We start from the raw sequence: 14,085 nt of genomic DNA, 5'->3' as shown, positions 1-14,085 counted from the left end.
GAGATATCAGAAATATACAATTTATTTAATTTGTGCAAATGATTTTAAAAGACTCATCAAGCAGCACAGTGACAAGTGTAAAGGTCGAAGTACGTGCAATTCCAAGAAATGTGCAGCTCCACCTTTGAGGTTTAACTGACAGATCACAAAGTTGGCAACTGGATTCCAAGTCATTTCCTATCAAGTTAACACTCATTGTAGTTGATCATGTAAGAAAGATGGTGATGGTGGATTTGATTGATTATTGATAATAATGATTAATAAATGTAAACGTAGCTTTTTTAAAGGTTTAATGACCTGGTTTTCTCTCCTGGTGCGTTCAGTGAGTTTGAGCTCAAATCGTGGCAGCAGCAGCTCGTTTAGAGGCAACAGAGGAAACTGCAGTGATATGTGAAGACCTTTATTGTGACACTGTTAAGAGGCAGCTGCCTTGATTCCACACCAGGCAGTGGGACAGACAGACATCAAAGCCCATCTCTCTCTGCACAGCTTCCCTGTCAACAAATAAATTGTGTAAATAAAAGATCTAAATATCTGGTACAGAGATTAGACTTAGTTTCCTGCACAGTGGTGAGAACTAGAGCTGTGAACCTCACTTTATTTACCATCACTGAGAGTAACTCCTCATCTCCTGCTCCCTTCATCTCCATCAGACATGTTCAAATGTATAAAGACTTTAAACATGATGTTATTCAAACAGTTTATTCAGATCAATGTAGTAAATTGTGTTATTTTGTTGTTGTGTTCAGTTTCACGCATCATCTGTTGTACTTGTGTCCCGGGAGCGGATCCTCACATGTGACTCTCTGAGCTTTATTCACTGTTTATAAAGTTTTACTCAAGTTGAGTTAAGAACAAAGGATGTTGCACCATGTTTACATCTATGACACAAATTGTGATTTGTCAATATGAGCTGTACAAATAGAATGTGATTGATAAATGAAACGTTTATTAAATGTAAATGTAACTTTTTAAAAGGTCTAAATGACTCTGACTCATATATTTTAATATTTTTACCTTTTTGCTTTTCTCTGCTCGTCCGTATCAGTCTGGAGGCGGTGCTAGGCAACAAGTAACATACCGCAAAGCCTGCTGGTCAATGTAGTTCGTGAGCCACTCGTCTGTCATCATGGCAGTGGCTGGTGGTTCCTGTAACTTGGGAAGAAAAATAACGGAAAGTTTTGAGTAGAATTATGATTTAAAGCTATTGAAGCATCATAATTATGATCTAATAATATTTAAGTGGGTTTAGATGAATGGATAAATAATTAAATTCTGATTTAAATGAATAAAAACCCCAACATATTTGTGTTACCGTATTAACAGGTGGTTTAAGGGGCTGCTGGCCCTTTAAATGGGACTTGTAAACAAACATGGCCGCCTCGTGTCGCTGCTAAAGGACAAACATCACCGACAGATAACAACTCACGCTGCTGTCGGTGACTCGTGTATTAAAACTATTTAAATCTACCAACACGTTGACGGTAAATGTTCGTATTCCAGCGTTCCGTCCCCGTAGAGCAGGTGTCGCGACTCTTGTTCGCTTTACGGCAGCGGACATCGAACCTGATTGGAAGTTCTGTGCCGTAAATCGAGTCAGTGGCAGAACGCATGCGGATATCCCGGCAGCAGCGCGTGTGAGCTTCTGAAACGTGAGTTACAGTTTTAAAAACGATTCAGAACTTTATTAATGTTCGTGTAAATGTTACAAACTAAACAGAGACCGGCGGCGGAACCGGAGGTTTTATAAAACACGATGACTTCCGGTGTTTGAAAGCTGAAACTTCATCTAGTGTCTGCTGATGTTTATCAATCTGTGGTTTTCCACCTTTATATCCACGTGTCTCACAGTGTTTACATCTCCTCACTGTCTAATCATCACACATCATAGATATTCATGAAATTATCATTGGTTCAAATACGAAACACATGTAAGCGAAGTTGCATGTGTCCAGTTCAGCATTAGATACACATTAAATACATATGTTTTATTTCTGTATCACTCCAGTGTATTTGTTCCTTCTTTGGATTACAAGATTTAATAAACACACCTTCTTCCACTATCACATTAACAAAACATGTGGAAAAAGACATGACACACACACACACACAACATACAGATTTATTACATATCTATAAAATGTCCCTTTTATCCTCTCATGCTTTCTCTGGATAACTGGCTAATTAAAATATGAATATGCTCAATTCATCAATATTCACAATAACAGGGACATAAAACTGAAACTGCCTTTCTACATAACTTCCACAGCACTTTGTTCAGATTAGAAGACACAACTCCATGTTGTTTTTCTTTAAACACACAATCCAGTGACCCATCAACAGAGTAGAGCACTGGTGACCTTGTATAGAAATAATAACGTGAAGTATCGACATCTCAGAAATGAGTCCAAACACCGAGGTCTCTCCAGGTCATGTGACTTAAAGCCTGTTTGTCTTTCTGCTGCTTCTCCTCCTCGTTCTTTAGGATGGAGGCCAAATCCCCGAAGTCCTTTTCTCCCAAAGGTGGAAAGAAGTTTAGTCAGAAAGGAAAAGGTAAAGTCCCGTTTCACAACAAACCGGACGTGTACGCTCTCTGTTTCCTGACCGGTCCTGTCACTCACGTGTCTCACTCTGTCCAGACTCCATAGGGACAAAACTGGGAGGAAAACCAGGCGGTAAACCAGGCGGTAAACCAGGCTTTAAACCAGGTGGTAAACCGGGAGGTAAACCAGGCGGGTATCTTGGTGGTAAACCGGGCGGTAAACCAGGAGGTAAACTGGGAGGTAAACCAGGTGGTTATCTGGGCGGTAAACCAGGCGGTAAGAAACCCTTCAAGCCGTACAACAACGCAGAGAAGAAGAGCCGGCCGGAGCACGGGAAGCTTGAGGTCACAAAAGAACAGAAGTTTGGTTTCTCCAAACCAAATCTGGTGAAAGCTAAGAAGAGGAAACTCCAGCCAGCGAAAGATGGAGATGAAGGTGAAGAGGGCGAAGGTGAGAAATCCTCTTTGTTTCTTTTGAATTTCACTTGGAAAGTTTGAGGATTTGTCGTCTGAACTTTACCTTCAGTTCCTCCGCTGCCTGGTTCTGAATCTTTTCTTGGTTTGAATTGTGAAATCAGCTGCGGGAGCGAAGAAGACGAAGAAAGGAGAGTCGGAGCCGAAGAAGGAGATGACGGAGGAGGAGATAAAGAAAAACCGTCAGCAGATGAAGAAGGACCTGAAGAACAGCAGGCAGCAGGCGGAGAGGAAGGACATGTTCGAGATCATCTGTCACGCCAAACAAGTGTGGGGAAGCCTCCGGAGGTAAATGACCTCTCACTGATCGGATCTGAACAGAAAGAGAAACTGAAACATTTCAGTTCAGGTCGAATATGTAGTGAAAATATTCCAGTTGTTCAGACTCATAAATCCTCCATAAGAGGTAACCCATTTGTAGTGGGTTTCTTTGTAATATTTAAATATTGATCATAATAATAACCTTTGTGTGTTTGTGTCTCAAAAGGAAAAAATGTGACGAGGAGGCAAAGAAGAAACTCATGAAGGAGCTTCATGATCTGATCCGTGGGAAAACCAAACAGGTGAGTTCCACTTTGTTACTTAATTTGTTTACTGACGACTTGTTATTGTGTTGAGTATTTTTTGCGGTACAAAGTGTGTGTTGTCGACCTCTTTGTTATGAACTGATGCTGCTGCTCTCGCTCTGGTGTTTTGTCTGAACTGGAATCTTCTCCCTGCTCCAGATGGCGTTTGCTCACGACTCGGTGCGAGTGCTTCAGTGCTTCCTCCAGTTCGGGAGCCACGAGCAGAGGAAGGAGGTGTTCGATGAACTTAAAGGTAAAAGCTGAGCAGCTGCTCCTCTGAGGCTGATGGGAGGAGAATCTGATCTGTGGTCCAGCTCCTGGTTAACTGTTGTCATTTGTTATTTCCAGATGATGTCATTGGTTTGTGTAAGTCTCAATATGGCCGACATGTGGTGAAGAAGCTGCTGATGTACGGGTGAGTCCTCCGGTTTCCTTCCTCTCTGTGTTCAGCTGCTTCTTTTATATCAACCTGCTCACTGGGATGTTGTTCAGCTGCATGGCCTCACTTCTCGTTGTGTGTTTCTTTCCTCCTCAGGAACAAGGAGCTGTTGGCAGCCGTGATCCAAACGTTTAAAGGTCACGTGCGCACGATGCTGCGTCACTCATCCGCCTCGTCCATCATCGAGTACGCCTACAACGACAAGGCCGTGCTCGCACAGAGGCTCATGCTCACGGAGGAGCTGTACGGCACCACCTTCATCGTCTGCAAGGTACACACACACACACACACACACAGACCCACAATGCAGAGTGTGCACTTCCTCCGTGGAACCACATTTAACTGTCTCTGTCCCCGTGGTTCAGTCCTCGGTGTGTAACACCATCGAGAAGGTGCTGGAGGGGAACCCTGGGAAGTTGAACAACATAATCGACGAGATGAAGCAGAGTCTCACTCCCATGGCCACAAAGTAAGATCAAAATAAAAATCATTTATATCTTTATTATCTGACGATGAATTCTAAGCCCTCTAACCCCGGCTCCTGTCTTTGTGTGTTTCCAGGGAGCAGGTGATCAAACACTCGCTGGTTCACAAGGTTTTCTTGGATTTCTTCCTATTCTCACCGGAGAAACCCAGAACGGTGAGAAGAACCTCGACTCCCAGATGAACATTAAAACTTTACACAGATGAGAAACTTCTTCCTGGATGAAGAGTCCACAGGTTTGTGTGATAGTTAGTTTTTGCTTCTGTTTGGTGAGCAGGAAATGATCGAGTCCATCAGAGAGTCGGTCGTCTACATGGCTCACACACACGACGGAGCACGAGTGGCTATGCACTGCTTTTGGCACGGGACGGCCAAGGTGTGTAGAGAGACACACACACACAGTCTCACACAAATACACACACAGTAGAAGAGACAGCACAATACCTTTGTTTGTTTTATTCTTTGTTTCAGGACAGAAAAGTCATCATCAAGACTATGAAGACGTTCATGGTGAAGTTTGCTACGGTGAGTTCTCAGTGCTGCTCCATTCAGTCACAGACACAAGATCTTAGTGTTATTAGAGAAGTGAAGTTTAGAAAAGGTCTTAAAGCTCAGACCTCCTGTGATTGGTCCACAGGGGGAGTTCGGTCACCTGGTTCTTCTGGCTCTGTTCGACAGCGTGGACGACACCAAGCTGGTGAAACAAGCCGTGCTCTCAGTAAGATCCTCTCCTTCTCAACATGCTGGACTCATTCAGTTCCATGTGACTCAGAGTTAAATCTGCTCTGGTCTCCGTCCTGCTCAGGAGATCCTGTTGTCCCTGGACGAGGTCATCAATAATAAGTACGGTAAGAAGGTTCTGCTGTACCTGCTGAGCCCCAGAGACCCGGCTCACCTGCTGCCAGAGATCACCAAGGTGCTGGAGAAGGGAGACGGAAACGCTCACAGGTAAACAGATTATTAATCTGCAGTGATTTTAAAACAGTTCAAAGTTGATTTAGTCACAAAGCGATGAAACACGGTGACTTGAGCTCCGTCGTCTCCTCTTCAGTAAAAAGGAACCGGCCATCCGGAGGAAGGAGCTGCTGGAGGTCGTCTCCCCCCCGCTGCTGGAGTACCTCAGGGACAACGCCGGCACCATGGTGATGGTGAAGGCCACCAGCGTCACCGTCAGCGACATCCTGGCGTCGGCCTGCGGGGACCTGAGGCCCGCCATGACGGCCGTGGCTCAGCTGGCCAACGAGGAGCTGCAGCCGGGGGGGATCGAGGGTCGGGTGCGTGTCAGAGGATTCATGAAGAGTTTTCTGTTTCTGCTTCGTAACGATTGGTCGAGTTGAAGTGTTTTTTTATTCTGAGGTTCCTCCGTGTGACGGGTTTTATTATTTCTCTGCAGCTGCACATGGCCGAACACCCTGCAGGACACCTGGTGCTGAAGTGGCTCATCGAGCAGGACATGACGCTGGCTGAGGCCGAGAAAGAAGGTAAACAAACCAGTTTAACCCACTGGACATGTGAAGAGGGGATTTAAACTGGTAGTCCAGGACTGAACTTTCCAACAAATCCCACGGAACTCTGTAGAGTTTTTAATAAACAGAATCTGGAGGTGAAGGTGAATAAAAGTGAAATATTAAAAACCCCTCTCTCTCTTCCTCCTTCTCCCTCGCTCGCCCTCTCAGAGCGGTTTGGCAGGATCCTGGTGGACACGGTGGGAACAGACAAAATGAAGAGCTGGGTGAAGGTGAACAGAGGAGCCATGGTTCTCTGCAGGTCAGTGCACACACACACAGATTACAAACATGTTCATGAGCATATTGAGGAAACTAAATAGTTTGTTAACCACTTGTTTTTTAATGTGTGTGTGTGTGTGTGTCTCTGTGTGTGTGTGCAGCCTCCTGAACAGCTGTGACAAGTCAGTGTCATCGGAGGTGAAGGAGGCTCTGAAGTCCATCACGTCTCAGATCAGCAGCATCACCAACAACAAAGGGGCTGAGATCCTGTTGGAGAACCTGAACAAGTAGAGACTTTTAATTTGAAAAACAACCTGCTCACGTGACACGTCCTGTTCAGCCCGACCAGCCGCGAGAGTCCGAGGGAACGTTTGAAGGTCGAGGTCACAACCTGGAACACGTTTGTGTGAATAATGAAATAAACGTGTTTAAAGGAAGACGAGAAAAAAGCTTCAAATAACATTTTGACAGCAAAGGGCCCATATTCTGTTGTTTGGACTTTTCTCTTCCTTTAGAGACTCGCTCAGTGACCTCCTGTATCGTCATCTTGCATATTTAGTTTTATACATCTGTAGTAAACAGCTTTAAGTTTGTTTTAACACACATCTCACAACCTCCACAAAAATAAAACCTACAGATTTATTTTCTGGGTAGTTTGGATAAACTGGTCCTTCAACTGGGACCAGTTGACCAGTCGTTGAGTGAGTGAGTCTCCACAACTTCCTGTCCCCTGATCCTCATCCATCCTGTTTTGTGTTTTCTTTCATATTTTTTTGTTTGTCATGATTGTATTAGATGCAAAATAAATATTGATGAAACTGTTTAAACCAGAAGAAGATCAATTATTGACTTTAATCAATACCCGAGACAGAGCTGTTCTCTATGGAGGTGAAGTTTAGGCCTAATCCTCTGTACCGCCCCCTGGTGGTAGGCTGTAGTTCAGCTCAATGTACAAGATGATTTCTTTCAAGTTATTTGATGTTATTAAACTGAGTGAAACGTCCTGATTGACAGCTGAGACCTCAACGTCAAAAGTTATAGATGGCCGTAGCTGAGATATGTTTGCTTCACACACACAAACACACACTGAGCTTTATAACAAGATAAAGAGACCGTTTATTATTGGAGACACAGACACACAAGAGGGAGATAAACAGTTTTCACGTCCAGATGTTTCCTCAACGTGATTTAATTCAGTGATGTTGTCGAGTCCTGGATTACACGTGAGCTTTAGAGAATGATGGAGTGAGTGTGGACGGAGGAAGAGAAGAGGCTGATGAAGTTTGAAGCTTCAACACAAACATGTGGAGATTAAACTGAGGATTTCTGTTACAGAAAATTATTCACAAATCAAATAAAAAAACCTGAAGCACCGACAGAATGTTGCACTGCTGTAGAAAATGTTCCAGCGTGTGACGCCCCCCACTGGTCTCTGAAGGAACTGCTACCACGGTCAGATCAAGTAATTTCACCAAAAACCATTCTCCAAGGATTTGAATCCTTCTGTCGATTTGAATCTAGAACCGGACTCGGGTCAGGCCGGAGGTCTTTGGCTGAGCGACCTCCTCGCAGCACTCAGCGAACCTCCTGGCCGTCCTCCTGGCTAGGTGCAGGTTCCCGCGGGCCTTGGTGACGGCCGTGTACTCGTGGGCCTTGAGCTTTGTGTAGTAGTCTGAGAACTTGTTGTAGAGCACCGAGATGGGCATGCCGTTGAGGATGATGCCGAAGGAGATGCAGGCGAAGGCGAAGATCCGGCCCAGGTTGGTCTCAGGGACCATGTCCCCGTAGCCGACCGTGGAGATGCTCACCTGGAGGACGAAGGAGACACAGGTGAACAGATGCAGCTTGATGGTGTCCAGGTGGAGTGATGGTGTGGAGATGACTCACTGTGGCCCACCACCACACATGGGGCATGGAGGTGAAGTTTGTGTTGTGAACGTCGCGCTCCACCGTGTAGACCACGGCTGAGAACATGAAGATCCCCATCGCCATGAAGAGAAGCAGACAGCCCACCTGCACACAAACAGTTCCTCCATTTCCTCAAGATGTTTCAAACCCAGGGAACTTAACCCCTTGTGGACGAATGTCGCGAATTCACCTCAAACCCCATTCCGGTCTTAATGCCGCCGAGGTGACGATTGTGCCTGATGGTGCAAATACTACACATACCAAGGAAGGTATTTCAAGCACTCTGCCGCCATCTAGTGCTCGGAGGCCCCTTGGGACTGTGCAGCAAAGTTATTTTGAGATATTAAGCTGTATTTGAAATACTGTGATGATGGAACAGCAATGATTGTACAGAAACATATGTTGTTATTCAATTTCAATCAAAAGCAGCATCAATCTACATACCAGAGACTGGAAAATGTGTTAAATTAAGGTTATGCCCCATTATGCCTAATGTCGCTAATTTGCCTCATACCTTAATTTCATATCTATTGTATATGCTATATTGAAATTAACAATCTCCAATTAATTAAGCATCTGTATGACAGCCAAAAAAACACAAATATATATATTTTTTAATATAATTGGAAATTAATTCAGGCATTAAGGGGTTAAATGTGAATTTATACAAAGGGACAGTTTGGCCTCTGTGGAGGTTTGAGCTCTACTGACTGACTGCAGCCCCACCTGCTGGTAGCACTGTTTCAGCGTGAAGCCGAACGCCCGCAGGCCGGTCGAGTGACGAGCCAACTTCAGAATCCTGAAGATTCTCATCAGACGCATGATCCTCAGAACCTGACCGACCTGCCGAGAGGAAACACAAGAGCTGATGAATCCGAGGATGTGAAGGAACCTGAAGCGTCGGTCGTCTCCTCGGCTTCATCGTACCTTTCCCACCCGGCCGACCGTCTCGATGTCCTCTGCATGCAGGTGCACGTCCTCGTCCTCGAAGCACTCCAGCATCATCTGCAGGTAGTGCGGCAGGATGGCGATCAGGTCCACGATGTTCAGAACGCTGCGTCCGAAGCGCCGGAGGTCGGGGGTGGAGACCAGGCGCAGCAGGTACTCCAGGGTGAAGAAGGTGATGCAGAAGGTCTCCACGTACTCACCGTAGAATCTGCCGCTGGGCTGACCTGAGGCCGTCTGGAGAGGAAGGGACAGGGATCCTGCTTTGGACTGATACTCTACTTCAGGGTCATATTATATCTATAATGGCCTTTCTGAATACTTTGATTATGTGTAATAAAACTGACTTTGTACTGCATCTCCTCCACGGTGTTGAGGGTCATGGCGACCAGTGACACCAGCACGAAGACGGAGGAGGCCACGCCCATCAGCTTGGCGGTGACCGAGGAGAACGGCTTCTCCATCAGGTCCCAGATTCTCCTGCGGGTCGACCCGAACGCCATCTCGTGAAAGAACTCCTCCCTCTCCACCTCCACCTGGACGAGCACACACCAGAGACACACACTATCACAAGGAGCAGGGGCCAGATGTTTACTGCACAATGCTTTCAAATACACAGATATTAATACCTTAAGGTTGTAAAAACACAGTGAGTAGAAGTACAGTTTGTATGTGGGTCATGAAAACAGATACTGCATCCTGGAATAGGGACAAAGACAAATAACCTAGAGACTGAAATGTCAACATCAGATAAAAATGTATTAAACACACAACTGGTGGAACAAGCTGCAGGACAGTGGGCGGAGCTTATTGTCCATCTGTCAAGACGGCAGATGTAGGTCAGACGACTGAGACGCAGACGACAGATTAGAGACGACTCGTCACAGGAAGAAGAATCAGATCTGAACCAGAGACGACCTCTTGACCTTTGTGTTTTGGACAAAACCATTTCATCACAGGTCATAGTGTCCTGCTGTGTGTGTCTTGCTGTGTGTATTCTTGTAGGTCAGTGTGTTGTCATTGTGACGTCACAGTAACATCACACTCCCGCCCCCCCCCCCCCCCACACCTCTGCCAGCAGCTGCCTCTGGATCTTCAGCTGCTCGCTCTGCTCGTCCTGCCGCTCCTCGAAGGAGATGCGACAGCAGCGCTGGCTGTTCTTGATCCGGACGCCCCAGTAGTTGATCTCCTCCAGGAAACTGCGGGGACACAGTTCGTCTTTGATCCAGAGGACTCCGGTCCTGAGGACGAGCACAGGGAGGACAACTCTTACATCACGTCCAACACACGTTCGGTCACGTCTCCTCTCACCGGGCTTCACCTGTAGAAGCTGAAGATGTTGTGGAAGACTTTGGGATCTCGGTCGAAGAAGAACTCGTTGCTCTGCACGATGAAGTCGTCACACAGGTCCAACTTCCGGCTGTGGTCCGTGCACGTGGCCAAGCGGCCGATCCGCGTCTTCGGATAGCGGACAGCTAGCCTGTAGGGCAGGTGGTAAACCTGGAGGAGGGAAGGAGTTCAGAACCAGTGACTACAGCTGAAACTAAAAGGTTTATTTAGTTATTCTGTTTATATGTTTTTATATTGAATAACTGCAAATCCTATGAAAGGCCGGAGGAGGATTTTGTAAAATCTCTTCAAATGTAAAAAGAAAACAGCTCTTTGCCTGCAGGTGGCCCCCAAGAGCAACAATTACAGCAGCTGTTCATCTTTGTGCCTGTAGGTGGCGACACACCCATAAACCACAGTACATCTGCAGGTCCACATGCTACCGCTGTTACTTTTTATCCCCTACAGGGGGGGGTGGTGCTTCGAGATAAACAGTATTTCCCCAATCTTAGCTAGGGGTATGATAACAGTACATAGCGCCTCCTGGTGGAGAACCTGTTGCAGCAGCGTGTGGAAGTTACCGTTCCTCCGACGTTGATGTTGAGGATGAAGTGTTTGTTCGGACACGTCAGCAGGTACGAGGGAGACACTGGGAATCGATCCTCCTCTTCCTCGTACTCATCATAGAGATCGTAGATGTCTCTGCTCAGATCCTTCACGAAACAAAACCAATAAAGTCTCATGAACTAAACAATTTAAGGTTTTATGCAACATGAAGAATCAAATTATAAAATCTAAATATTTGAAGACTCAAGGGAATTCAAATGATACTGGATAAACTATGTACAACTGTATATAAATTGATCTGTTGACACTTGACGATTAGGACCAATCACCACTGATTAAAACCTGTGTCCATGAACCTAGAACTGAAGTGAATAGAATAATGATCCGACTCCATCTCTGAGAACCTGCTGCTGCTCCTGAGGAGGAAAGGCTCCGACCTGCATGGAGCTCCAGGGCTTGAAGGTGCAGGTGAAGTCCACGTGGTCGAGCGGCTCTTTGGCAGCTTGAGTCCGGCTGCCGGGTTTGTAGCTGTGGAACAAGCTCCGGCTCCGGGCCCGGAGGTGGGACAACATGTCCCCTGCTGAGTGGGTTCAGATCTAAAACGACTCAAACCTGCACGAAGACACATCCTGGAAAACCCATCATCTCAACAGACCCACAGCTGGAGACCTGCAGAGCTCAGGGACACAGAGAAATGAAGTGATTCTCATCGTCTACAGCTGCAGACTGAGATGATCCGGGTGATTAAAGTTTTTAATACTATCATCCTCCTCCTCCATCACCCCCCCCCCTCCATCCAGCGCCCTCCCACTTCAGCTAAATGTGCAAGTTGAGGTTCTGTTAAATCTTCTGTGTCAAATTGTTTAACAGATCCTAAAACTGATGATATACTTTAAAATATAAAATACTGGAAAGTGAAACACGTGCATATATTGTGATGTCAGGGTTTGGAAAGAGGAAGAGTTGAGTCAATGGAGTTAATGTAGATTGAACACATTTTATACTTTGGATGTTTTATCGTCCAATTTCCAGTTTTCAAAGTCTAATATAAATATTCACAGGTCAAACTGCAGCAGGAGCTTTTCCCTCCGTGTGGAACTCGGACGTCACATCTGACATCTTTTAATCCAACAGTGTGTTTGACGCATCTCGTCCGACTGACAACTCAGATAAGTGGAGATTAATCCCGGCTGCAGTGAAACGGGGATAATGAACCGATGGGACCGGACTCGTTCCAAATAAGAAAACGACCCACTTCTCCTCGTCCTCCTGTTCTTCACTCAGCTGCCACGATCCGGCCGAGACCAGAGCGGAGGTTTCACAGATTAAAGATGGAGGCACAGAGGTTTTATATGTGTCAGTAACGTGGGTTCGATTCTGCCTAAATGTATAAATATTAAAGTTTGAATTCTCAGTCGTGTGATGAGAAAAAGTATTGTTGCCTCTTGGATCTGTAGTTTCACTTCCTTATTTTTTAAGTTGTAGTCTTTGTGTCCGAGAGGTCAAAGGTCACCACCCATCTGGACACTTCCCTCAGTTTGTACATAAAGATGGACGATGTGTCCGTGAAGCAAACACACACACAACACAGGTTCTGAACAACATTGTGGATCAGACTTTATTCTGCAAATCGGTTTCCTCACAGATACAGAGCTCTTAAGTTTTAATAACGTTTCCCCTTCACTGTACAAGTCTAGAAAAAGTTCACAGCAACAGCACAAACATACAAAATAGTTTTAGCAAATTCAAATTGTGTTGATTTCATTTTTTTTTTTTGTGATTTTAAGTTTTTTTCTTTCTTGTTAAATACGTCTCTTCTGTAACTGTGACCCTGGTGCGATGCCCGACTTTAGCAAAAAGTGGATTTCAAGTCAAATGTATACAATCTTATTTACACGAGAACATTTGATCAAAGTGCATTGAAGAGTCCTGATTGGATGAATTCATATGTACAGTGTTTACAGACGCTGTGACCGCACACAGCTTCTACAACAATAATAATAATAATAATAATAATAGAATAGTAAAAATGAGTTTCAGGAGGTTTTGTAGAAAAGCAGAAATAAAAATTTACAAATGAAACAAAAAACATTTTTTTTGATTTACTGATCGAACATAAATATACAAACATCTGAGCCTGAGGGATCAGAGGAGGAAGGAGATGAGGTTTGGACGATGGTTTCTCCTGAGGAGCCTCACTCCTGCACGACCCCCCCGACCCCCCCCCCCCCGTCGTGTCGGGTCTTGGAGCTGGATCCAGTTTCAGATCCGGTCCTGCAGAGCGTCTCTGCTCACTGTTCAGTCCGGACACAGAAATCCTCGTTAAAGAGGAAAAGAATCTCTCTCGTCTGTCGGTGACAAGATGGCGTCGGACTCCTCTAAGAGCACGGGGGGAGGGGGGGGGGGGGGGGGGGGCAGACAGGAAGTCGTCCGAGCTCCGAACAAACAAAAACATAAACAAAAAAAAACGTAGCACTGAGTGAAATCCGTCATGATTCCTCGTTGTATTCACATTAGTAACACTTCCCCCGGTCGTCCTCAGCACAGACGATGATCAACGCACTTCAGAAGTCATGAGGTCGTACCGGCTGCTACACACACACACACACACACCCCTCAGCATGGCCACAAGGAGGCGCCATGCAACACTACGGGCTGCCGCACAAAAGACAAACGACAAAAAGAAAAAACAACAAAAAAACAAGACGATCAGGACAAATCGTCTTCTGTGCTCACGATGGAAATCTGGAGAGAGAAGGAGGGGGGGGGGGGAGAGGGACAAGTCATTAACAGGTTATATGATTGTTTATTCTACAAGTCATTGTTGCACAATTAAAACATTTGTCGCTTGCATATGTGGAAAATATACATTTCAACTCTCAGTTCTTTTCAATCAAGTCTTTTCTCTTCGTCGCTACATTTCACTGGATCATAAAGAGACAGATTTAAGTGTAGATCTGTTTTTCCATGAGACTGGAAGCAGAGACACATTCTTCTGTGGAAAGTGAAAACTCATCTGAAGCTCGTTAGTAAATCTTCTTCATTTAATTAATAGAAGTTGATGTTGGGCTGCAGCTTCTCCCCGGGACAGAGGTCGGAGTCCA

General features: G+C 45.4%; 3 protein-coding genes across 3 annotated transcripts in view; 1 reads left to right on the top strand and 2 right to left on the bottom strand.

The window, feature by feature from the left end:
* The first annotated feature begins 1,415 nt into the window (after window positions 1-1,415).
* On the top strand, window positions 1,416-7,068 carry pum3 (pumilio RNA-binding family member 3). Its single transcript, XM_053410897.1, has 18 exons — window positions 1,416-1,652; window positions 2,486-2,553; window positions 2,640-2,993; window positions 3,121-3,304; window positions 3,504-3,579; window positions 3,742-3,835; window positions 3,931-3,997; window positions 4,118-4,292; window positions 4,387-4,490; window positions 4,583-4,661; window positions 4,783-4,881; window positions 4,977-5,030; window positions 5,143-5,223; window positions 5,311-5,453; window positions 5,557-5,779; window positions 5,899-5,986; window positions 6,182-6,272; window positions 6,394-7,068. Exons 2-18 carry the CDS (start codon window positions 2,487-2,489, stop codon window positions 6,521-6,523), a joined length of 2,109 nt encoding a protein of 702 aa, XP_053266872.1. The 5' UTR covers window positions 1,416-1,652; window position 2,486; the 3' UTR covers window positions 6,524-7,068.
* A 681-nt stretch (window positions 7,069-7,749) lies between these two features.
* On the bottom strand, window positions 7,750-11,559 carry kcnv2a (potassium channel, subfamily V, member 2a). Its single transcript, XM_053410677.1, has 9 exons — window positions 11,419-11,559; window positions 10,996-11,127; window positions 10,407-10,585; window positions 10,155-10,326; window positions 9,433-9,621; window positions 9,068-9,322; window positions 8,867-8,983; window positions 8,120-8,245; window positions 7,750-8,040 (listed from the first exon to the last, which is right to left on the bottom strand). The coding sequence occupies exons 1-9, from the start codon at window positions 11,551-11,553 to the stop codon at window positions 7,750-7,752; spliced, it is 1,596 nt and encodes a 531-aa protein (XP_053266652.1). The 5' UTR covers window positions 11,554-11,559.
* Window positions 11,560-13,374: 1,815 nt separating this feature from the next.
* The window catches only part of vldlr (very low density lipoprotein receptor), a 28,775-nt gene continuing 28,064 nt past the window's right edge, over window positions 13,375-14,085 (bottom strand). The window contains exon 20 of the mRNA XM_053411739.1: window positions 13,375-13,726. Coding sequence (XP_053267714.1) covers window positions 13,691-13,726 — 36 coding nt within the window. The 3' untranslated portion in view covers window positions 13,375-13,690. The remainder of the gene's footprint in view (window positions 13,727-14,085) is intronic.

This window comes from Pleuronectes platessa, chromosome 19 (assembly GCF_947347685.1).
Source record: "Pleuronectes platessa chromosome 19, fPlePla1.1, whole genome shotgun sequence".
Lineage (NCBI taxonomy): Eukaryota > Metazoa > Chordata > Actinopteri > Pleuronectiformes > Pleuronectidae > Pleuronectes > Pleuronectes platessa.
The sequence above is the reverse complement of the archived record's forward strand: the minus strand, read 5'-3'. Positions and strand labels throughout refer to the sequence as shown.